This window comes from Vulpes lagopus, chromosome 1, assembly GCF_018345385.1.
Source record: "Vulpes lagopus strain Blue_001 chromosome 1, ASM1834538v1, whole genome shotgun sequence".
Classification (NCBI taxonomy): Eukaryota; Metazoa; Chordata; class Mammalia; order Carnivora; family Canidae; genus Vulpes; species Vulpes lagopus.
The window spans coordinates 61,283,053-61,308,453 of NC_054824.1; the positions used below are offsets into that span (position 1 = coordinate 61,283,053).

Sequence of the window (25,401 nt, forward strand, 5' to 3'; positions counted from 1 at the left end):
CACCCCACTGGGCATTATCTCCTTCACACTTGGAAGTTGCATGTATGAGGATACACCTTAAAAATCAGACAAATGAAACCCTTTATTGTCATTTTAGAGGAGTTTAGGGACTTAATAGTGATGATGCATGGATTGAATCCACCATGTTTAACATAAAATCATATTTTCTAATTGGTTATTGGTAGTATATAGGAATTGGTGTTACCAAAGTACTGCCATTCCATTCACTGAGAAGCAAGTGCCTAGGCTCAGTTCTCAACTAGACTGTCAACATTTTTGTCCTCCTACTCACTTGGCACATAACTTCCAATAAAGTTATAAACACAAGTAGAAAAAAAAAAAACACAAGTAGAAGGTTGGCAATAGTTGTGTTCAGCTTGCATGTAAGGGTCAGAGTGTCCTTGGCTTCAAGCTAAAAATCTATCCCAGGTCCTCCCCACCCTGGGAAGCACTTATATCTCCATACACAGGAGTGAAATCTCTGACTGCTACCCTTACTTCTAGACTTATTTCAAAGCCTAGGGGATCTGTGGGATTTGCAAATATTCACAGGGGAGATTTATCTTGTTTTACAGCCTAGGTCTCTTTTCCCTTTTCAAAGTTTTATTTATTTTTAATTTATTATTTATTTATTTATTTATTTGAGAGGTGGGAGGGGCTGAGGGAGTGGGAGAGAAAGAATCTTAAGCAGATTACACATTGAGTGCACAGCCCCATGCAGGGCTCAATCTCATGACCTTGGGATCACGACTTGAGTGGAAACCAAGAGTCGGATGCTTAACCAATTGAGCTAACCAGGAGCCCCTTCCATTTTCAAATTTTATCTGTCATTGCTATAGGTCTGCTATAGTGAGTGTGTGTGTGTATGTATGTATGTGTAAACCCATCTCACCATTTTCATCAGAAGTCTAGTAAGAGCAGGCACCTGGGTGGCTCAGTTAGTTAAGTATCCAACTCTTGGTCTGGCTCAAGTCTTTTTTTTTTTTTTAATATTTATTTATTTACTTATGATAGACATAGAGAGAGAGAGGCAGAGACACAGGAGGAGGGAGAAGCAGGCTCCATGCACCGGGAGCCCGACGTGGGACTCGATCCCGGGACTCCAGGATCATGCCCTGGGCCAAAGGCAGGCGCCAAACCGCTGAGCCACCCAGGGATCCCCTCTGGCTCAAGTCTTGATCTCAGAGTCATGAGTTAAATCCCCACTTTGGGCTCCATGCTGGGCATGGAGCCTACTTTTTATTTTTTTTGTTTTTTAAAGATTTTATTTATTTATTCATGAGAGACACACAGAGAAAGGCAGAGACATAGGCAGAAGGAGAGGCAGGCTCCATGCAGAGAGCCCAATGTGGGACCTAATCCCAGGTCCGGTGCCCTGGGCCGAAGGCAGATGTCCAACCACTGAGCCACCCAGGCATCCCTGGAGCCTACTTTTTAAAAAGAAGTCTAGTAAGAGTTTCTTAAATTAATGACAGACAGTAGTTTAACAGGATATTAGATCTTCCAGGTTGTTAATTAGATTCTTCCTGTTGTCTTAGGAGTTTTAGCAAAGGCCTCAAAAGCAGAAAGCAACACTAAATGAAAGTGATTGCTGGTTCTGGGGCCTCTGTTCTCAATTAACAAACTGTTTCATAAGATCATCTTGGGAGAGGTGAAGTAATAGAAGAAATGGGGAAAAATTATTCATTGGCTCTTGTCTTTTGCTGATCAAAGTGGATGTCAGGTACCCCTCCCCTCACCATCCACTTCAAAGGGAAATGGGAAGAGATTGTGACCAAATCTGCCAGCTTTACTAATGTTCTACAGTTTGTATAAGAGAATAAGGATTGTGTTGGAGAGTTATCTGTGGGTTCTGAATTTCTTCTTCTGCCGCTCTGGGGAGGGAGAGTGGTTGTTCCCTTTGCCTAAAGCCAGGTGAGTTGTTAGAGGCCTCCACTAGCACCACTCAGAATGTTTGGCCTGTATCTCCTGGGGTGGTGTTCGGAAGTTGATATCAAGTTTGGGATTGATATCCTAACTCCCACCTGATGAAGTCCAAAAGCAAGATGTGGGCTGACTGGCTTCCCTGGAATGGCAAGTAAGGTGTGTGGCATGGAGAATGAACTGCACTGCCCTTGTCAGCAGGGAAAAGATGTATAAATTGTCCTGTGGGTTAAGTGTACCTAGAAGGAAGCCAACCTAGAATAATTTTATTTTATTTTATTTATTTTTAATTTTTTTTTATTATTTATATATGATCATCACAGATAGAGAGAGAGAGAGAGAGAGAGAGAGAGAGAGAGAGAGAGGCAGAGACATAAGCAGACTCCATGCCCCAGGAGCCTGATGTGGGATTCAATCCTGGGTCTCCAGGATTGTGCCCTGGGCCAAAGGCAGGCGCCAAACCACTGCGCCACCCAGGGATCCCCTGGAATCATTTTAAAAGGATCCTTCTGGGACACCTGGGTGGCTCAGAGGTTGAGCATCTGCCTTTGACTCAGGGTGTGATCCTGGGGTCCTGGGATCGAATCCCGCATCAGGCTCCCTGCACGGAGCCTGCTTCTCCCTCTGCCTGTGTCTCTGCCTCTCTAACTCTGTGTCTCTCGTGAATAAATAAATAAAATCTTTAAAAATAAATAAATAAAAGGATCCTTCTGAATCTAATAAAAAATGGGCAGAAGACATGAGTAGACATTTTTCCAAAGAAGACACACAGAAGGCCAACAGAGACATGAAGCGGTGCTCAACATCACCCATCCATCATCAGGGAACTACAAATCAAAGCTATAATGAAATATCACCTCACACCTGTCAGAATGGCTAAAATCAACAACACAAGAAACAACAGGTGTTGGCTAGGATGTGGAGGAAGGGGAACCCTCCTGCACTGCTAGTAGGAACGCAAACTGATACAGCCACTGTGGAAAACAGTATGAAGTTTCCTCAAAAAGTTAAAAATAGAACTACCCTATGATCCAGCAATTGCACTACTAGATATTTACTCAATGAATACAAAAACACTAATTCAAAGGGATATATCACCTCAATGTTTATAGCAGCATTATTTACAACAGTCAAATTATGGAAACAGCCCAAATGTCCATCAACCAATGAATGGATAAAGAAGATGTGGTATATAGATATATGGACTAACATTCAGCCATAAAAAGAATGAAATCTAGCCATTTGCAACAATGTGGATGGAGTTAGAGAATATTACTCTAAGCAAAATAACTTGGTCAAAGAAAGACAAATACCACATGATTTCACTCACATGTGGAATTTAAGAAATGAAACAGACAAGATTAGGGAAAAAAAAGAGAGGCAAACCAAGAAACAGTCTCTTAACTATAGAAAACAAACTGATGGTTAACCAGAGGGGAGGTGGGTGGTGTGATGCCTTAAATAAGGTGATGGGGATTAAGGAGGGCATGTGATGAGCACCAGGTGTTGTTTGTAAAGGTTCATCACTGAATTGTACACCTGAAACTAATATTACACTGTATGTTAATAAACTGAAATTTAAATAAAACTTAAAATTGATCCATCAATCAATCCTTTCTATGATGTGTGCCAGAAAGGGACGCCAGGAGAGTGAGTTTATTTATTTATTCATTTATTTATTCATTTATTTATTCATTTATTCATTCATTTATTTATTTATTTTTAAAGATTTTATTTATTTGACAAGGAGAGAGAGCACAAGCAGGTGGAGCAGCAAAAGGAGAGGGAGAAGCAGGCTCCCCACTAAGCAGGGAGCCCAAAGCCAGGCTCCATCCCAGGACACTGGGATCCTGACTGGAGCTGAAGGCTGACTGAACCACCCAGGTGCCAGGGATAGTGAGTTTTATGTGGGATGAATCTCTAAAGCCAGGGGCTGGGGGTGGGGAGGAAGTAATAGGCAGTCAACCAGAGAAGGGACATTACCTAACTCTCAGCAGGCGAGTCGTAAAAAAGGCCACAAAGGTGACATAAGAGAGAAAGAGCCAACATTTGTGAATACTCCATGCCCACAGGGAACCAGCTTTCCAAGATGACAGTATCCTGCACAACCCAGGAAAGACTGAGGTTTCCCCCTAATCCCTTCTCCTGCACCAAATGCTGGGGGAGGGCAGTTCAGAAACAGCAGCTAGTCAGTGAGAGAGGAAAAATATACACTGAGTAAAGGCAGGGATGTGGAGAAGCCTGGCATACCTTCCTTCATCACAGTAAGTTTCACATCTGTCTAAGGCAAGAGCTGGAGAAGGGGAGAACCTTTAGCTTGAATGAATTTTAGAGCTGTACTTCTTATCCTGGACAACATATTTCTACTACTGAAGTAAGACTACTCTTGTGACTGAAAAATACTTAACAAGGGAAGGGATCTGCAAGAGGTTTCATGCAGGGCCTGGAGAGAACTATGCAGAAGGCAGATGTTAAGGGGAAGCAGAAGAGTTTTCCAATTTTATCCCATGGAGAGCAAATCTCTTGGTAAAAATATTCAGTATTAGAGAAGGATTGAAGAGGAGAGTTTGATAACAGAGTATAACTAACCCTAATTTAAAATGTATTGACTCTGGGGGGCACCTGGCTGGCTCAGGTTGGAAGAGCATGCAACTCTTGATCTTGGAGTTTGAGTCCCACATTGGATATAGAGATGACTAAAAAATAAATAAACTTAAAAAATTTTTTAAAAATGTAGTGACTCCAAGTATCTGGACCTATTAACAGTTCTTCAGTGTGGGTAATCAACATTCACATATTGGCTAATAAAGACAGGGCATACCCCTCTGGCAGATTTTTTATTTTTATTTTATTTTTGAGTAATCCCTATACCCAGTGTGGGACTTGAACTCACGACCCTGTAATCAAGACTTGCATGCTCTACCTGAGTCAGCCAGATGCCCCATATTTTATTTTATTTTATTTTTTATTTATTTTTTGCCGCCCCGCCCCTGCCCCATATTTTAAATTATTGTTTCATCAAAATAATTTTATGGGGTTTTTATTGTCTATAAATTATATAAAAACCCAAAAGTCAGAAAATGCAGATGAGAAAAAAACCCAAAACAACCAAAAAACAACTTCATAATAGTCACATTTGGGGAGGTTATACTGTGGTAGGAAATTATCCTTCAAAATCTCAGTGTTGGGGATCCCTGGGTGGTGCAGGGGTTTAGTGCCTGCCTTTGGCCCAGGGCGCGGTCCTGGAGACCCGGGATCGAATCCCACGTCAGGCTCCCGGTGCATGGAGCCTGCTTCTCCCTCTGCCTGTGTCTCTGCCTCTCTCTCTCTCTCTCTGTGCGACTATCATAAAAAAAAAAAAAAAAATCTCAGTGTTGGGGCACCTAGGTGGCTCAGTGGTTGAGCATCTGCCTTTGGCTCAGGTCGTGATCCTGGGGTCCTGAGATCCATTTGCACATCGGGCTCCCTGAAAGGAGCTTGCTTCTCCCTCTGCCTATGTCTCTGCCTCTCTGTGTCTCTCAGATTTATTTATTTATAAATAAATAAAATATTTTTTAAAAAATCTCAGTGTTTTACACAACAAAACTTTTATTTCATGCTCATGGTATATGTTCAGCTAAGGGTAGGGTGTGGTACTCTGTTCTACACAGTCAGAACCCAGGCTGACAGGCTGTACCATCTGGAATACGTATCTTCCTTGGTTGCCACAGCAAGTGAGGACAGAGCGTGGAATCTTATAACTATTCTTTCCTGATTGGGCCTGGAAGTGCTTCCATTCAGTCTGATAAAAATAATCACACGGCCCTCTTTCTGAAAGAGGGAAGAGAGTATCCTTTTTTGTGCCCCAAATGAGAGGAAAGACAGATACCAGTGAGCTCTGCCAAGGTCTGCCAGATTCCCAGATCTCCTAATCTCACCAAGCCAGAGATGATGAAAATCATCTTCTCTGGACTATTTTATTTTTTAAGATTTACTTATTTGAGAGCAAGAGAGCAGGGGGAGGGGCAGAGGAAGAGGGAGAGAGTCTTCGGCAGATTCTGTGCTGAGCAGAGAGCCCCAGGCAGGGCTCCATCTCACAATCCTGAGATCATGACCTGAGCTACAACCCAAAAGTCAGATGCTCAACTGACTGTACCACCCAGGTGCCCCTGGACTATTTTACAAGGCAGGTCAACTTACATACCTAATCAAGTTCAGTTTGCCCCAAGTGCAGCAAGCCAATCACTAAGACTTGCAGATATGTGGCAGAGAAAGGAATTTATTTGCAAGGCAGCCAAGCATGGAGATGGGAGAACAAGTCTCAAAGCTCCCTTCCTGTAAGAAGGGGTCTTGAGAATTTATGAGATTTTAGGGAGAGCACAGGTAGATGTGACTGGAAGCTAGAAAGGGTGACTAAAGTTCAAGGAATTGCTGATCTATGCAGGCGCAGTCCATCATCATGTTTCTTCATATGTCGCCTATTTGAAGATACAGTATTGACATGATCAGGGGGTGAAGAGTTCAGGCTCTTCCATGTCAAAGGTCACCTGAGGACATTTGTGCAAGCCCAGGAAGAATTTCTTGACCCATCTGAACCAGATGGCAGTGGCCTCTTAGCTCCTGGAAAACAACTGAAGCAAGTATCATGTGACTTGTACCTCAGAGAGCTTTCATCTGGAGAAGTGGTTATCTGTCCTTACAGTGTGTTATGTGGGCTGCCTGCTGTTTGGAAGTAGACAGAAAGTTTATTGTTATAAAAACGGGACTTAGGTTATAGTTTGAGGAGGAGTTTTTCCCATTTTCACTCTGACAGGCCTTTTATGCTATTTAGCTGGTATAATCGAATCTCTGAGTGGAGGTCTCTGTTGCACAGGATACATTATGAAATATGTTCTAAACTGTATAGAAACTTTATAATTCATCCGTTCTGGTTAAAAGCCATCACTTTCCCATATTGCTTTACTTTCTTTTATTTCTATCATTGATACTGGTATTTTCTTTTCACAAAGAAATCTTATTAACAAATTCTCTTTATTGATAAATTACAGAACTAAAAGAAAACAGAATTGGAATGAGATGTAGATGATAAGCATTTGGCAAGTTTCACTCATTCCCTCACTATTGCTTCCCACTATACAGGTAATCCCAATTCATGTTTGAACAAAATTGCCTATCCATCTGTGAAAAGTAATTTTAGATTTTAATAGATTATGTAAGGATTCACACATAAAATTCCAGATAAACTAAATATGGAAAACAAAATCATTCAAGTGTGAAAAAATATGTGGAATATATTAATAACCTTGACATGATGGAAGACCTTAGGCCATGAAACTCAAGTCAGGAATCAAAAATTCAAATGCCCAGAGGAGCAAGCAGGTAATGTTAAGAGGTGAAGTAAGTTCAGTGCAAGAAAAAACCACGTACTGGGGCACCTTGGTGGCTGATCCTGGGGTCTTGGGGTTGAGTCCTGCCTCTCCCTCTGCCTATGTCTCTGCCTCTCATGGATGAATAAATAAAATCTAAAAAAAATAACTAAAGAAATAAACTACCTACCAAAAAAAATTTATTTTTACTGAGCTCTAAGTAAATGGCCTTATACAAGCACGTGGAATTAGATATATTTAAAATCTAACGTGGAAACATACACATTAGAAAGTGGAAATCCTTTACGGTTAAAAAAAAAAAAAAAACTTTTTCAGGGGGGTAAATCCCTGGGTGGCTCAGCGGTTTAGCTCCTGCCTTCGGCCCAGGGTGTGATCCTAGATTCTCAGGATTGAGTCCCACATCTGGCTCCCTGCATGGAGCCTGCTTCTCTCTCTCTGTGTCTATCATGAATCAATAAAATCTTAAAAAAAAAAAAAAAAATGTTTTTTTGTTCTGCCTTTGCTTTGGAATCAGAAACCTGATTTTCATACCGATTTCAGATTTTGTGTTCCTAGTTCATTTATGAAAACCGTCAATGAATTGTTTTGTTTGGAAGAGTTCGGTTAGGGTCAACTTTTTTTCATGTTTGGACCACTGTTTTTCTCCTTTCCTGTGTTGACATTTTTCTTTAGTTTGCAGGCCGGGGCTGGGGGCCTACTGCCGGGCGTCCAGGAAAACCCCGCTCATAGACCCGGGGTTCTGAATTGCTCACAAAAACCTCTCCAGGCCTCCTGTCAGGATATGGACCCCTGGGCCACGACCACAAGCATTCTGGTTGAGAGAGCAAACAAATTTACTCTGATGTCTGCTTTGGGTTGGACTCTCACCCGCCTCCCCTACTCCAACTCATCCCCATTCCTCATTTTCCCACCCCCAATTTCCAGCGCCAGAGATCAGGCAAAACGGAAAGTAAAACGATGGCCATCGCGCGGCTTCCGTGGGGGCCGGGGCGTCGGTGGTCATTCCTGCCATACCTGGGCCAGACCTAACGTTTTGGGGTTACTTATATCCCGTAGCTTCCAACCACTCCTTGTCCCCACGTAAACTAACAGGCTTGGGGGTCAGGGCAAGGGCGAGGATGCTCCTGCCACGTCCCAAGGCCTCGAGCATCCCCGGAAAAGCCCGCTCAGCTGCCGCCAATCCCTTCCCTTCCGCCAGGGGCTACCCGCTCGGAGGCCCCCGAGGTCACGTGGCCGCCGGGGGAGGGGAAGTGGGCGGCTCACCCGCCGCCATCTTGCGGGTTCGGGGCGGAGCGTGCGGGGCCCAGGTCGCGCGCTCCGCTTCCCCTCCCCTCGCTGTGCCTCGCCCGGGCTCCTGCGCTCCTCCCCGCTTCGGGCTTCAGTGGCCGCTCCCTGAGTGGAGGAGCGGGGAGCCCCGGAGGGCGGGGGGTGTGTCGGACGCGTGCTCGCGCGTCCAACCGCCGGCGGCGGCCGCGCGCCTGGCCGGGCCCCAGGGGCGGCGCGGGGCCGCGGGGAGGGGGCGGCTCCGGCTGCGGGGGCGGCGCGTGGCGGCCGCGGCGGCCCGGGCTGCAGCTGCGGCGGCGCGCTGGGGCCCCGCGTCCGGGGCGCCCCCGGGTCGGAGCCGCAGCCGTGGCCGCTGCTGCCGGAGCCATGTACCGCAGCGGCGCCCGCTCCTCCGTCTCTTCGCACCGGCCTAAGGAGAGCGGCGGGGGCGGCCCGCGCGCCGGCCGCAGCTCCGGCTCCTCCTCAGGCCCGGCTCGCCGCGCCTCGCCGCCGCCCTCCGGCTCCTCCTCGTCGCGGAACCCCGCTCGCCGGCCCCGCTCGCCCTCGGGGCACCGCGGCCGCCGGGCCTCGCCGTCCCCGCCGCGGGGTCGCCGCGGCTCCCCGTCCCCGCCCCGCGGCCGCCGGGCCTCGCCGTCCCCGCCGCGGGGTCGTCGCGTTTCCCCGTCCCCGCCGCGGGCCCGTCGCGGCTCCCCGTCGCCGCCGCGGGGCCGCCGACTCTTCCCGCCGGGCTCGGCCGGTTTCCGAGGCAGCAGCCGGGGGGAGTCCCGCGCCGACTTCTCCCGGGACGGCCGCGGAGACCATCCAGGCGACAGCGGCAGCCGGGTAATCCCACCCCTCCACCGAGACCCCCTCTATCCCCCCAGCCCCCTCGCTCGGGCTTCCCGCTTCCAGGAACGCCCGCATCCCCGGCGCCCGGAGGCCTCCAGGCCAGAGCCCCGGGATCGAAGGCCCGCCACCCCCCAGGGGCTCCCTCGGCGACGCCCGAGCCTGGAGGTGCCCTGTCAGCCCCCGGATCCTCTTTTGCACAATAACGGACTCGGGACCCAGGCGGGCGCCTGGTCGGGAGGCGGTGCGCCGGTTCAGGAATAGGCTGTTCCTCTCACTGGAGGTGAAATGCGGAAAAGTTTGCCAGGGTGAGGAGAAGGTCCTCCAAAAACCCTGTGCCTGGTACTTGTTCAGTAGTCGGTGTTTTCTCGGAGTTGCGTGATTTGGTACCCCCTTAGACCTGAGCTGCCCCGTGGATCTTAGACAGAAGGCTAAGTGTCTTTGTGGCCAGTTAGGGTTTGCCTAAGTCCCCTCAGCACAGACGCCTAGAGTGTAAACTGCCAGCGAATAGGAGCTGTGCGTACCCACATTGTGATAACTACCACCACTTGCCGAGTTTGGTGGCAGGATTAATGCTCAGCCCTTCACTTGACACATTCCTTTTGAACACTCAAAACCTACAGCCTTTTGAGGCGAGGCAGTGAAAATTGTTCCTTATTGAGTAGCTGAGGTATCCAGAGAGGTGACAGTGTCACACAGCTAAGAAGTGGCATAGCTGTGATTCAGTGCGTAACTGCCTGGTTCCTGACACCCATGAGTTTAACAGTTATAAAGGGACAGAGCATGAGGTTAAGAAGTTTAGTTTAGGGGCACCTGCCTGGCTCGCTTGGTAGAGCGTGTGCCTCTTGATCTCAGGGTTGCGAGTTCAAGCCCCACGTTGGGTGGAGAGATTACTTAAAACATAAAATCTGTATGTATTTTTTTACAAGTAGGCTCCAAGCCCAGTGTGGGGTTTGAACTCATGACCCAGAAATCAAGAGTCCCACTCTCTAGCCAGCCAGGTGCCCCACAAAACAAAATCTTAAACATTTTAGTTGTAAAATTGACCTCTCACCAAACCATCTCTGGCCTGGGACTGGTGTTTTGGAATTTGTTTTTGTTTTCAGTTCACCGTTCTTTTTTAAACCCCATGACAAAGTCTTGTTTTCTTGGGTGGTCCTCCAAAAGCATCAAAGTACATCTAGTACTCAAAGTACCAAAGTACTCTGGTCATAGATGAATTGACTTGTCACTATATTAAGATTTTCATAGTTGAGCAACTATAGTCTGAGGAAGCAAGCGGTTCTACAGAAGAAGCAAAGAAAGTTGAATACTGGTTTCCATAACCTCCCTTTTCTCCAATGCTCCAGGCTTTTCTGTCTCAGTAAATGACATCACCCATTGCCCAGCCAGAAACAGATCATCTCCCTTCTCCCAAGTCCATGCTGTCAGTCACCTCATCTAACTTCTCAGCTCTACCTCCAAGATACATCCCCCAAACTGTCCTGCCACCTCCCTAGTCTAAGTCCTTTTGCCTGGATTATTGCATTAGGATCCTTTATACTCTTGTTACCACCCAGTTTATTCTGTACCCAGCCATCAAAATAGTTTTTTAAAAAATCTTCCATTTTATACATTTGAGAAGTATTTATTAGACATCTACCATGTGTTAGGCACTGTTCTGGGCACTGGGGGATACAACTTGTGAAGTCAAAAATCCCTACTCTTCATAGAGCTTATATTCTCTATGGGGAGGTTAGATAATAAGAGAGAGAAGTGAAATATGTTGCCATGTTTAATGGGATTAAGTACTAAGAAAAAACAAAAACAGAGAAAGGAGTTAATATTCTTTTTTTAGTAGAGTAGCCAGGGAAGGCCTGGGAAGGTGACTTTAATAGAGACCTAAATGAGATGAGAGTATGAGCAATGCAAGCATCTGGAGGAAAAATGTAGTCCGATCATGTCACTCTTGTGCTAGAAATCTTTCTGGGGCTTCTACTACATTGATAATAAAATCCAGATTTCCTAACTGGCTGCTTCGTCTCTCCTGTCACTTCGCTGCAGTCACACTGGCTGCCTTTCTGTTTCCCAAAACATGCTAAGCTCACTACAGAGCTTGTTCCTTTTTGCCTGAAATATTTATTCATTTGTTTGCGAGGCTGACATCTCATCATTCAGGCATCAGGTTTAATAGTATCACCTCAGAAAAGCCTTCTTTAATGATCCTATCTAAACTAGCTCCTTTTCCCCAATCTCTTTTTTGTTACCATGTTTTAATGATTTTATAGCACTTAACCACTGTCAGAAGAACTTGAAAAACACCTGTTTTTTGCCTGCTTGCTTTGCTAGAAATGTATAGATTCTGAGAACAGACTAAATTTACTCTTGTAGTCCCATGCCCAGTACTAGTAAATGAAAGAATGAAAGTTCATTGATGGGGGGAGAGTTGCAAGTATGGTCTTTCGTCTAAGAAAATGATTTTTTTTAATGTGCTTTTTTTTTTTCTTTTTTTGGAGTAGTATCTTACCATAGCCATTTCTCTCCTTGTTGAGCAACAACTTTTATGACTAAGGAGGAGTGCATTTTGGGTATAAGGATGTTTTGATCCCATAGACTATTGCATTATCTTTTACTTTTGTAGAGACGCTCTCCTGGTCTGCGTTCTGACTCTTCTTTGGAACAGAGCTTAAGGATCACTGTTGGCAATGACCATTTCTGTGTTGGCATACCAGAACGGCGGCGGCTTAGTGATCGACTGGGGTCACCAGTGGATAATCTGGAGGATGTGGACAGGTAGGCTTCATTTGAGGCAGGGCACATTATAATAGTGCTGGAAGGTGGAAAAGTTGCTCTTTTCTGAATAATGTATTTGAAAGAGTGGTGCCAGCACTGAAGTTACACCCTATGTCTGGTACAAAGTGTAGCATTGGAAAAGGCTTTCTGAGTGGGGAGAGTATACTGATGTAGATTCTGTTGCTGAAAGAATGACGTAGAAGAAAAGGCTTCAGAATGTCATCCTGGTCCAACTGGAAAGCTGAGGGGACAGAAACAGAATTCTCCAGATTGAAAACAGTTGAGATGATAAGGATTCTAAAATACTGGAACTAGGATCCTTTCTACAAAGAAAAGTTCTGGACAAAATAGGAAATCTTATTTTAATGGTGTTATTTTTCAGCTTGATCAGGTTGAAATATAGGTTCAGAAAGAGTTTAGATAAATTTATGTCTAACATGTATCAATATTAAATATATAAGCATTGGGACACCTGGATGGCTCAGCGGTTGAGCGTCTGTCTTCAGCTCAGGGTGTGATCCCAGAATCTGGGATGGAGTTCCACATCGGGCTCCCTGCGAAGAGCCCACTTCTCTGTGTGTGTCTCTCATGAATAAATAAATAAAATCTTAAAAAAAAAAGAAAAGAAAAGAAAAAAAATAAGCATTAATATAAAGTTAAAGCTCTTTAAAAATGTTTAATTTCAGTTATTAGTTTATAGTTGTTGAGTGCTAAGGAAGGACAAATACACTCCACGGATTATTAAATATAGGTCCCCAGGCATTAGGAACTTAACTATATATGGGAAGTAATTAATCCTATTAGGTATGTCTCACCTCATAAAAGTCAGTAAATAAGAATGGGAATATAGGGAAAGCACTCAGAGCTGGGAACCATGTCTGTTATGGTCTCTGCCCAGCACACTGGGAGTTTTTGCAAATAATTAGCAGTAGCAACAAATCAATGTAACATTCCTTAAAGCTGAGACTGTCCATACATTGGTACACTGAACATAGACAGGTGGGGGACAGCTGGGCAGGAAGTCTGAAGACTGGTGCTACTCTTTGGTAATATTAACTTCAAAGCTGCAGTGGCAATTTGATGTGGCAAAGCAAGGCAGGACAGTTCTAGGTCATATAACATAGCTTCTGAAGATAGGGCTCCAAGGTATGTGACTATATCCCTTAATTGAGGCAAAAGCCCTTGCCCTTCTGGCTGCTTCTATTTTGGGAGATGATTGAGTAGGTGGTGCATGATGTGACTTCCTTCCTTCCTTGTTAAGGTTTTGAGGTAACTTTAGAATTTCCTCTGGTTAGGTGTAGGTTGTCACCTCCCCTTTCCATAAGCTTTGTTATGCACATGTGCTTCAGAGAGCCAATTGTCTTTTTTTAAGTTGTAAAAATTAAGATTTTCCTTTTAGGGAGTTTGGGACCCAGAATCATGTGTTTTAGAGAGACAAGTCTATTTTAGAGAAAATGAGATTAAGGTTCTAAAAGGAGCTACCCGTGGGGCACCTGGCTGGCACAGTCCGTAGAGCATGCCACTCTTGATCTCAGGGTTGTAAGTTTGAGCCCCATGTTGGACATAGAGATTACTTAAAAAAAAAAAAGAAAGAAAAAGAAAGAGAGAGAGAGAAAGAGAAGAAAGAAAAGAAAAAGAGAGAGAGAGAAAGAGAAGGAAGAAAGAAAAGAAAAGAAAAAGAGAGAGAAAGAGAGAAAGAGGAAGAAAGAAAGAAAGAAAGAAAGAAAGGAAAGAAAGAAAAGAAAGAAAGAAAGAAAGAACCAGTCCATTATTTAGATTTTCTGTTCCCTGTACTTTTGTTCAGTATGGTTTGGTGGATAATTACTGTCTACTAAAACCAGGTCATAGGACCATTGGTGTTTTCAGGATACCTTCTGACTGTGTGTCCTATCTTCAGCTAATGAAACAGGCCATTTCCATCTTTTGTATGTAGGTATTTTACACTTTTTCCTGGGGGCACCTAGCTGGCTCCCTGGGTAGGGCATTCTACAGTTCTCAAGGTTGGAAGTTCAAGCCCCATGTTAGTTGTAGACAGAACTTAAAAATAAAATCTTTAAAAATAAATAAATAAATATCTACCTGGGACCCTGGTATTCTTTCTCTGCCCTTGTTGAATATATTAAATTTGATATCCATTTTGGATTACAGCCAAATTACCAGGGTTGTCCATGTTCTCACCTTGGCAGCTCTGTGTATATTACTCTTATTCTGGAAAGGGAACATGTTGTATAAAGGCAGTCAGCTTGTGATTTGTGAATGTGAGGTCAGTTTCCCCTGTTAACAGCCAAGTACTCTGCACATTGTATGTTCCATTCATGGAATTCTCAACTCTTCCTTGCCCTGACAGAGGTTGAAGGAGCAGGATTTTCCCCCTCCGATTTGCCTTAGGGAAGAGACACAGTTTTCTTCTAGCATTTTGGGGAATCAGCAGAGAAAGATTGGGAAGTTTGGGCTCTGGAGGATCTTTTTTTCTTATTTTTTTTAATCATATACATTTTTAACAGCTTTATTGAGCTATAATTCATATACCATAAAATTCACCCATTTAAAGTGTACAGTTCAGTGACTTTTACTATATTCATAGAGTTGTGAATCCACTACTATGATCAATTTTAGAACAGTTTTATTATCTGTACTCTTAACTATTTATTAGTTAACTCTACCACCTGTTCTAGCTTATCATCAATCTACTTTCTTTATAGATTTGCCTATTCTGGATATTTCATATAAATAGAACCATACAGTATATGGTCCTATGTGACTAGCATCTTTTACTTAGCATCATGTTTTTCAAGACCCCTTCATGGTATTTTTCTTTTTTTTTTTTTAAGATCCCTTCATGTTGTAGCATATAATAGTACTTCATTCCTTTTTACTCTCAGTAATATTTAATGATATGTGTTTTGTTTATCCATTCATCAGTGATGAATGAATGGATAAATTTGGGTTGTTTCCACTATTTGGCTATTGTAAATAATGTTGCTATGAACAATTGGTATACAAACTTTTATGTGGATATGTTATCATATGTGTTTTTTTAACTTATTTAATGTAATTCATAAATACAAAAGTACAAAGAGGGAGTTCTCCTCTACTTGCTAGATGAAATGTTACCCAATTCATGAATAGCTTAATAAAGCTAATTAAATCTTCAAAAAAAAAAAAGTAGATTAGGGACACCTGGGTGGCTCAGCAGTTGAGCGCTTGCCTTGGGCCAAGGGTGTGATCCAGGAGTCCCAGGATTGAATCCCATATCAGGCTCCCCACAGGGAGCCTGCTTCTCTTTCTGCCTATGTCTCTGCCTCTCTCTCTCTCTGTCTCTCATGAATAAATAAAATATTTTTTTTTAAAGTAGTTTAGTACAGTGAGTCCCATGTACCCATCACCCACATCTAACAATTTTTTAAACAAATAGACCTTATATTAGAAAAGAGTTGGACTTAACTAAAGTTTTCAAAGAGAGTGTGTCCCCAGACTGTTCTGAGCTGCAGGGTTATGGAGCCTTTTGTAGGGCTTACTTTTACTGCAGCCAGTTCTTTTTCTTATCCTTTGGGAGACTTGAGGAAGGAGGACATGAGCTTCTAATAAGCCTATGTTTACATGATAGTTCTTTTTTTTTTTTAACTGTTGATTTGTCTTTTTTCATTGTTTTTTTTTTTTTTGTTTTTTTTTTTTTTTTTTTTTTTTTTTTTTTTTTGCCTCCTTTTGCTGGAGATTACAAGTCTGGACTGAGACTTTCTGGGAGTCATCTTGTTATTTCTAGCTTCTTGATATTTAGGGCTGTATTAGATCTTGAGCTAGTATGTCATTTAGTGGTAATATATAATAGTTCTAGTGCAGAGCTGAACACAGAAGTATGGATGAATTTGCCACTACCGTGGAGCCTGTTTTTCCCCCCTACACTAATACAATCAGAGACTTTTTTTTTTTTTTAAGATTTTATTTTATTTATTCATAAGAGACACACAGACTGAGAGAGAGAGGCAGAGACACAGGCAGAGGGAGAAGCAGGCTCCTCAAAGGGAGCCTGATAGGGGACTGGATCCCAGATTCCAGGATCACAACCTGAGCCCAAGGCAGGCACCCACCCACTGAGCCACCCAGGTGTCCCAATCAGAGACTTTTTTTTTTTTTTTTTTTCCAATCAGAGACTTTTTTATGGTAGATGGTGGTATAGCAATGGAATAACTCACACATGTTCCTCCCTGGAAATAGGTATGTTCATGGCTAACAAACCTATAGAGTAAAATGTTTTACTCTAGTTAGGTTTGCTTTTCAGAGATCATCCTTGGTTCAATCCCATTTTTTACTATTTTATACTCTATGGAAACCTCAAAATTCCCTAGATTCTTGGGGAGGAGGTGAGTTATAAGAACCTGAATCCTCATGGGTGGCATTCTTTTAGAGGAGGAGTTAAAGTCTTTCATAAAGTTATTTGTAGGTCTTACCTGGGTCTGAAACTGAACAAAGGCAAGACTGGTGAATGAGAAAAGGCAACTCTTTGATGTTCTGCTAACTCAGTCCCAGAGAAAGCAACTAAAAAACAAAATGAAAGAAAAGTTAAGATATCTTAGAAACTTGAAAAAAAATAAATAAATAAAGGCAAGTACTAGAAACTGCAGAAAACTGAGTGGAATGTGAGTGACATGTAAAATTTTAATTCAGATTACTTAAAAGTTGTATGCTCAGAGTACTGGAGGATCTTTATTTCTCTGTGATTAAATCAGAAACTTTTTTGGGGGGCAGTAGAAGCTCTATGACCACAGTACCCAAAAAGATTAGGACTATTGTGTATGGTATAGAGCTCTGGACTGAAGGGACAAGTTCTATTCTATATTTTTATCTTCATGTAACAAAGGTCCAAGACCATTTTATTTCTATGAAATAAAAATATATTGTGAGCCAAACCATCACATGCTCTTTCCCAGATCCAGGATTAGCAGAGTGCTTGTGGGAATAGAGGCAAAGTAGAAAAGAGGGAATAAGACAGTCAGTGAAGGAATTTTATGGTTTTTAATATATGAACTAGCAAAATATAGCATTGGAGAACCTTCTAAAACATGTGAGAAAATCATGCCAATTGTATAGCTCAGTAGTTAAAAAAAAAAATGTTTCCCACAGTGAAATACTTCTTTTCCAAATGATATATAGAACTTTACCTCATAAACAGATAAAATTGTGGCTAGTACAGTTTCACTATTGTGGAAGGCTCAGAGCTATACAGACTCTGCTTGCTTGCTTCCTTTCTAGATTTTATTTATTTATTAAGAGCATGAGTGGAGGGAAGGGAAGAAGGCCAGAAGCAGACTCCCTGCTGAGCATGAAGCCCAACATAGGGCCCAATCCCAGGACCCTGAGCCAAAGTCAGATGTTTAACTGACTAAGCCACCCAGGTGTCCCCTGCTTTCTTAGCATGTCCTTCCTTTAGCAGCTCCTGAACAGTCTTCAGAATCTCTGTAGAACATAGCTTGAAAATCATTGATCTGGCCTGGTGTTTCTCAAATTTTAAAGTATATACAAATCACCTGAAGATCCTATTAAAATGCAGATTCTGATTCAGTAGGCCTGAATGGAGCCTGAGAATCGACATTTCCAAAAAGTTCCCAGGTAATACTGATGGTGCTAACTCAGATCACACTCTTGGTAACGAAGAGCTAGAATTTAAGCTAGTGCAGAGTTGTGTAACTTAGGGCTTTTTGTAGTCTGGTAGTGGTATTTTCACATCTCCCAAACTCGTGTGATATTTTTCATCCCCAAAGCCTAGTCAAAGAGCTCTAGGCTAAGAGCTCTGTCTAGACAGACTAGTAATAACTCCCGTTGGTTAGAGGCTGATGCTACTTGTGCCCTGGGGAAAGGGAGAAGAAATGTGCCATAGGTTTGTTCTTAGACTTCATGATTATCGTGTTTTGTCCTAAGTATTCTGTAGCCCTCTGGAGAATGTCAGGCTCTTAATGTCTGGTCTTGCTCTTTCCAAGTCTACTGTATTCAGTGATGCTTGTCTCTTTCTTCAGGGATGAATGTCAGGCTCTTAATGTCTGGTCTTGCTCTTTCCAAGTCTACTGTATTCAGTGATGCTTGTCTCTTTCTTCAGGGATGACCTGACTGATGATTCTGTCTTCACTCGAAGTTCCCAGTGCTCTCGAGGTCTTGAAAGATATATTTCCCGGGAGGAGGGACCTCTTAGTCCCTTCTTAGGACAACTTGATGAGGACTACCGGACAAGAGAAACTTTCCTGCATCGTTCTGATTATAGTCCCCATATCAGTTGTCATGATGAGCTGTTGCGGGGAACAGAACGGAATAGAGATAAACTCAAAGGCTCCTATGCCATACGACCAGAGGAAAGGAGCCGGGAAGCCAAACGACCCCGTTATGATGACACAGAGAAGATACATAGCATGGGAGGTGATCACACAACTTTTACATCAGGGACCCGCAACTATCGACAACGTAGAAGAAGCCCAAGCCCTAGGTTTCTAGATCCTGAGTTTCGAGAGCTGGACCTTGCCAGGCGAAAACGAGAGGAAGAGGAGGAACGGAGTAGGAGCCTGAGTCAGGAGCTGGTTGGAGTTGATGCTGGTGACACTACCTGTCCCATTCCTGGACTGTCAGGGGTTCTAACAGCATCGGAGCCAGGGTATTCTTTACATCGTCCTGAGGAAGTATCTGTGATGCCCAAAAAGTCAATTCTGAAGAAACGGATTGAGGTGGACATGGAGCCTTCTATTCAGGTCTCTGCTGCCTTTCTTCTAGGGTCTCTTGCTAGTCCCCCTAATATCTTAAAACTTGGGTTACTTTCCTGGGGTGGGGGGGTGCCCGTAATGGAATCTTTGTGATATATCCTGGACCAACTTTGTTATGCCTATGAGCTATATCTTCCAGGATTCTCCAAAGGAAACTGTAGGCCTTGTAAATACATCAGTAGACGGCTTCTATTGTCATATATTAGGCTTTCTAAATAAACATTTTTGAGTATTTAGTATAAGTTTTTTTCTTTAAATTGGATAGTCCTGTAGGAATCTGAATATGGGTGTCTTAGAAATGAAGTTTGAAGGGCAAAAGGAGGAGATTATCTGAATTTTCCTAATTTCTCTTTAGAGAAAAGATTTATGAGTGGCAAGATACTAGATCAGAAATCATGTGATTCTGATTCTGGTCCCACTGCCACCAACTTGGTGTGCGATTTTTAGGCAAGTCACCTGACCATTTCGGGCTTTGATATTTTTTTCCTTGTCTATGAAAAGATGAGCATGATCACTAGTTTTTAGCTATTCTCTTAGGAGCCAAAAGTTTCTGAAGAAGGACCTAAGGGCACATAAGGAAGCAAGGGGAGGCCTGATCAAGGGTTTCACAGTTTCTGATCCTACTTCTGTCAGAGCAGCTTCAATTTTATATGTTGTTTTTTTCCCTCCTTTGAGGGACCCATGGAAAAGAAACTAGCTAGAGCATTCTAAAGTCCTTTTGAATTCATATTTCTTGGTAAAGTTTACAACAGATGGGCAAAAGTGAGGATTCATGCCAATCTGCCTTATTTCCTGTTCTCCTTGCTTCAGCTGAAGCATTTGGAGAGGTGGAGACCCGAATCCTCAACCTGACTAAGGATACTGTACCTCCCTTTCATTCATACTTATCATTCCTCTATTAGTTCAAGAAGAACCAAATATTTATCTCAATTACTGGTTTTCTGAGATTCTGCATAAAGGCTAAATCAGTTGTGCTTGTCTTTGCAGCTTGAGAGTTTTTCCAGCAGTACCAGCTCCAGCCAGGATCACCCTGTGTACTCTGGTCACCCATCTCTTCCACTAAGTGGTGCTATTGCTGCTTTTGCCTCAGAGATTGAAAATAAGGGGACTATGGTAGAGACTACCCTGAAGGAACCTCAGGGCAACCTCTACCAATGGGGTCCCCTCCCTGGGATGCCCAAAGACAACAGTCCTCTCAGAGAGAAGTTTGGAAATTTTCTGTGCCACAAGGAGAAATTGAATATGAAGGCTGAGGGGCCTGAGCGACACACAGACTTCTTGCTGCCCCATGAAAGGGCTAGCCAGGATGGCAGTGGTTTTTCCCGCATTTTGAGCATGTTGGCAGACTCTACCAGTACACAGGAAAAAAGGCGCCGTAGTTTCCCTGACATTGAGGATGAGGAGAAATTTCTCTACGGGGATGAAGAAGAGGATTTAAAGGCAGAATCGCCACCAAAGCCCCTTGGGGGTTCTGATGGTGAAGTCTTGAGACAGAAGGCAAGCCCCTTGCCCTCTTCAGCTCCAGCTGTAAAACTAGAATCAATAGAAGAGACCAATCCAGAATATGCCAAGATTCATGACTTGCTCAAGACCATAGGGCTGGATATTGGGGTAGCAGAGATTAGTAAACTGGCCGCCCGCACCCAGGAACGACTTCATGGCAAAAAACCATCACGTTCCTCTGCTGACCACCGTTCATCAGTTGACCGGCACTTTTCAGCAGACCGCTGTTCCTCAGTTGACCATCGTTTCTCAGCTGATCGGCACTCCTCAGATTCTCACAGACTGGAGAGCAGGGAGGCACACCATAGCAATACACACTCCCCAGAGGTGTCCCATCCACATCCAGTCTCCCCTGTAGATCCTTACCTGCTCACAAAAAACAGCCCCCCATTCCTGAAGTCTGACCAATCAGTGGGTCATATTGCAGGGCCAGAGGTAGTTGGTAGTGGGTTTCAGTCATCTGTGGCTGTCAGATGCATGTTACCATCAGCGCCATCTGCCCCCATCAGACTTCCACATCCTGCTTCATTATCTCAGTTTCACATGCCGAGAGCCTCTCAGTTTGCTGCAGCTCGGATACCTCCAAACTACCAGGGACCTGCCATTCCCCCTGCTTCCTTTGATGCCTATAGACACTATATGGCATATGCAGCCTCGAGGTGGCCCATGTACCCTGCTTCTCAACCATCAAACCACTCTCTACCTGAACCACACAGGGTAATGCCCATTACCAAACAAGCTACTCGTAGCCGTCCCAATCTCCGTGTGATCCCCACAGTGACTCCTGATGAGCCCAAGCAGGAGGAGTCAGTGCTAGGCTCAATTCCTACTGCTCAGGTGCCTGTCCAGGTGTCTATCCCATCACTCATAAGATACAATCCGGAGAAGATCTCTGATGAGAAAAACCGTGCTTCCCAGAAGCAAAAGGTGAATATTAGCTTTGGGCATTGTGTGCCTGAGCCTTCCTATTTTTTTTTTAATTATTATTTATTTATTTATGATAGTCACAGAGAGAGAGAGAGGCAGAGACACAGGCAAAGGGAGAAGCAGGCTCCATGCACTGGGAGCCCTATGTGGGACTCGATCCCGCATCCCCGGGATCGCGCCCTGGGCCAAAGGCAGGCACCAAACCATTGCGCCACCCAGGGATCCCCTGAGCCTTCCTATTTTGACATAAGTTGATATTTGTCTTTTATAGGGACTAAGGCTCTTAAAGTTTTTGGAGGCTGCTGTCCTCACTCTTAAGTAATGTACATATCTTCTCTTTTTTTTCATGTTTTTTCATTAGTACTAAACTAAATCCAGGCCCCGGGTCCCACTGTGATTTCTCTTTTCTTTCTTTTCTTTTCTTTTCTTTTCTTTTCTTTTCTTTTCTTTTCTTTCTTTCTTTCTTTCTTTCTTTCTTTCTTTCTTTCTTTCTTTCTTTCTTTCTTTCTCTTTCTGATTTTATTTATTTATTTATTTATTTATTTATTTATTTATTTATTTGAGACAGAGAAAGAGACACAGGTCAAGGGAGAAGCAGGCTCCCCACGGGGAGCCTGATATAGGACTTCATCCAGGACCCCAGGATCACACCCTGAGCTGAAGGCAGATGCTCAACCACTGAGCCAACCAGGCATCCCCCACTGTGATTTATTGACTTTTTTAACTTTCTGGGCTTAAACACTATGGGTAGGAGTTGAAAACTCTGAAGTTTTCAATATGACCTTGTTAGGGAGTGAGGAACCAAAATTGGATTGGCTGAAGGAGAATCTGTAAATCTGTTCTTCTCTTAGTGAATTTCAGATCTTTTTCCTATAGTGATTATGTGGGTTGAAAGCTAATACCTGGTTGTTGCTTGGTAATTTAACCCAAGAAATAAGCTTTGCTTGTTCTGGCTTATTAGAGTCTAGGAATAACAACATTTTTAAATGACATTTAAAAAAATAGTTTTTATGCTCCAAAGCTCATTGTGTTCTCAGGTATAGGAAGGGAGCAGTGACTGGGGTAAAGATATAATAATTCTAGATGTTTTAAAACAGCAGGTAGGGGCGCCTAGGTGGCTCAGTCAGTTGAGCGTCTACTTTCAGCTCAGGTCATGATCCGGAGAAGGTCATGATCAAGTGCTGTGTTGGCCTCCCTGCTCAGGTGGAAGCCTGCTTCTTGCTCTCCCTCTGCCCCCCCCCCACCATTTTGTGCTCTCTCCCTCTCCCTCTCTCTCAAATAAATAAAAAATTTAAAGAAAAGCCAACAGGTAAAAATTATGTAGGTATGAGAATACAGAATAGCAGATTTCAAATAGAAAAATTAATGCATACTCTTAATTTTAAAGGTCCTTAGTAACAACTCACTTTGTTTAGGAACAAAAAAATAATATGTATAAATTTGGTTTACTAATAAGGAAAACCTAAGGAGAAAAAAAAGGAAAAATTGAAGGGCCAATCATTTTTTTTCATTTTAAGAGAAATTTAGCTAATTCTTGAGAAGATAAAAATCATTTCTTCTTAATGTTTAATTGTACTTGGACACTCTGAACTTCAGTCTTTTGGGAAGGAGGAGGACTGATTCAATACAGACAAAACCAAAACCTGAGACTGCACAGACACCGTTTGGAGACTGAGTACTTTCCTTTTACTTCCTCTTCAAGAACCTAGCAGTTGATTCAGGGCTGATAATAAACAGGTTTTCCACACTAGTCCATTATAGACAAGCTATATTGTTTTTTTCCATCAAATAGTAGTAATACAGTTGAAACATTGTGGGCTTTTGGCTATTTGTGACCTGGATTTTATTTTATTTTATTTATATATCTGGATTTTAAATTTTCTTAACAGTATGGCCTTGGATATGTTACTTGATCTTTCACAACTTCTGTTTTCTTACTATAAAATTGTCATGAGAATTAAATAAGATGATACATGTAATGCAACTTACACAGTGTGTCCCCTATAACACTTACTAGTTTCCTTCTTGTTGGCTCCCTTTGAGCTCAGAATCACTGTCTAATAGTTGCTGTCAGTAACTTTAGGTTAATATTTATAGTGTAATGCTTCCTGAGGCTCTTGGAGGGTTCAGTCGGTTAAGCATCTGATGCTTAATGTTGGCTCAGATCATGATCTCAGGGTCATGGGATTGAGCCTCACATTGGGCTCCATGTTGAGTGTGGATCCTGCTTGAGATTCTCTATCTCCCTCTGCCCCTCCTAGCCCCCCTCCCTGAAAAAAATAGTATAGTGTTTCCCTACATAAAAATAATGCTTTCTGAGCAATGTAGCTCAGAAAAAGATAATTTTATTCGGGATAATTTTATTCAGAATGAAATACCACCTTTGCTATAAAGTCAGAACTTTTGTGTGCAGACATTGGGATCCTTGGGTTCTGAAATCCTCTACCATAAAGGCTTATGGAAGAGAGCAATAGAAAAGGGAGGATGGGGGATCCCTGGGTGGCTCAGCAGTTTAACGCCTGCCTTTGGCCCAGGGCGTGATCCTGGAGTCCCGGGATTGAGTCGTACGTCGCTCCCTGCATGGAGCCTGCTTCTCTGCCTGTCTCTCTGTGTCTCTCATGAATAAATAAATAAAATCTTAAAAAAAAAAAAAAAGGGAGGATGTTGGAGGCTGAAGGATGTTGTATTTTGCAGGTTATTGAAGAGAGGGAAAAGCTAAAGAGTGACCGGGAAGCTCGCCAGAAGAAGATGTACTACCTCAGGACCGAATTGGAGAGGCTTCACAAACAACAAGGTATCAGACACTCCTGTGCATGACTGCCTTTTTGCAGTAACTTGAGTAGGAGACCCAAATGGAGAGCTGTGAGGACTCTTAGGTTCAGTGACCTAAAGCCTTATACTTTAAAAAAATTTTTGACTTAATTAGACTTAGAAAAAAGTTACAATAAAAAGTTACAATAATAGTGTAAAGAATTCTCAGATGTTCTCTATCTATGATTATTAGCATTTTATCGTATTCTATCCTTTTTCTCCCCTCTCAGTCTTTGTGTGTGTGTGTGTGTGTTTCCTGAATTCTTTAAGTTTTAGATATTATTATAGAATTCTATAAGAATTCTGTAGAATTCTTATAGAACTTACAGAATTCTATAAGTTTTAGATATTTATTTATTTATTTTACTCCTAAAAACTTAATTGTGAAGGTGAACATTCTCCTAACAACAAAGAATTCACTTGCATAACCATAGTACACTTAACCAAAATTAGGAAGTTAACCATAATGTAATGGTAATCTACTGGTCTTATTTCTATTTCATTGATTGTCTTAATCCCTAAAGCAAAAGAGAATGCAAGATTATGCATTGCATTCAGTTGCCATGTCCTTTTACTCTCCTTTTTCTGTAACGGTTCCTGAATCTTTGTATTTCATGACATTGACATTTTAGAAGGAAAGTCACATATTTGTAGAATGTCCTTTAATTTTGGTTGGTGTGATGCTTCCTTATAATTACATTTAGGTTATACATTTTTGACAGGAACATCACAGAAGTGATGCTGAGTTCTTATCAGATGTTGATTTCAGTCCTGTTACTGGTGATGTCAACTTTGATCATTTGGTTAAGGTGGTGTCTTCAATGGTTTCTTCACTGGAAAGTTACTATTTTTATCCTTTATAATTAGTAAATAACTTACAGGAAAGATGCTTATAGGAATAAATATTCAGTTACTCCTCAAATTTCCTCTCACTAGTTTTAGCATTCATTGGTGATTCTTGACTGAATCAGTTATTATAGTGGTCGTTAAATAGTGATTTTTTTAATCTCATCATTTTTTCTGCCTTTATTAGTTGGCTTTCTACTGTGATAAAGAGCTTCCTGTCCATCCCTCTTCTTCCATTCATTAATCCATTTATGTCAGTATGAACTCATGGACTCTTCATTTAACAAGTTACAATAATTTACTGTCATTTATTTTCATGGCCGAAGTATCCCAGATTTGGCCAGGGGAGTCCCTTTTAAGTTGATTACTGTGTCCTTTAATATGTTCCCATCATTTTTGGA

At 42.7% G+C, this 25,401-nt stretch overlaps 1 protein-coding gene across 4 annotated transcripts in view; it reads left to right on the plus strand.

Moving 5' to 3' along the window:
* The first annotated feature begins 8,794 nt into the window (after positions 1–8,794).
* ZNF318 (zinc finger protein 318) overlaps positions 8,795–25,401 on the plus strand; it is a 51,214-nt gene continuing 34,607 nt past the window's right edge. For all 4 annotated transcript variants that reach the window (XR_005987801.1, XR_005987800.1, XM_041755115.1 and 1 more), the window contains exons 1-5: positions 8,795–9,395; positions 12,019–12,170; positions 18,262–18,901; positions 19,901–21,343; positions 24,038–24,137. Coding sequence is in view for 2 of the 4 variants with exons in the window: in XM_041755115.1 (XP_041611049.1) it covers positions 8,940–9,395; positions 12,019–12,170; positions 18,262–18,901; positions 19,901–21,343; positions 24,038–24,137 (2,791 nt within the window). In the remaining 2 variants the exon portion in view is untranslated. The remainder of the gene's footprint in view (positions 9,396–12,018; positions 12,171–18,261; positions 18,902–19,900; positions 21,344–24,037; positions 24,138–25,401) is intronic.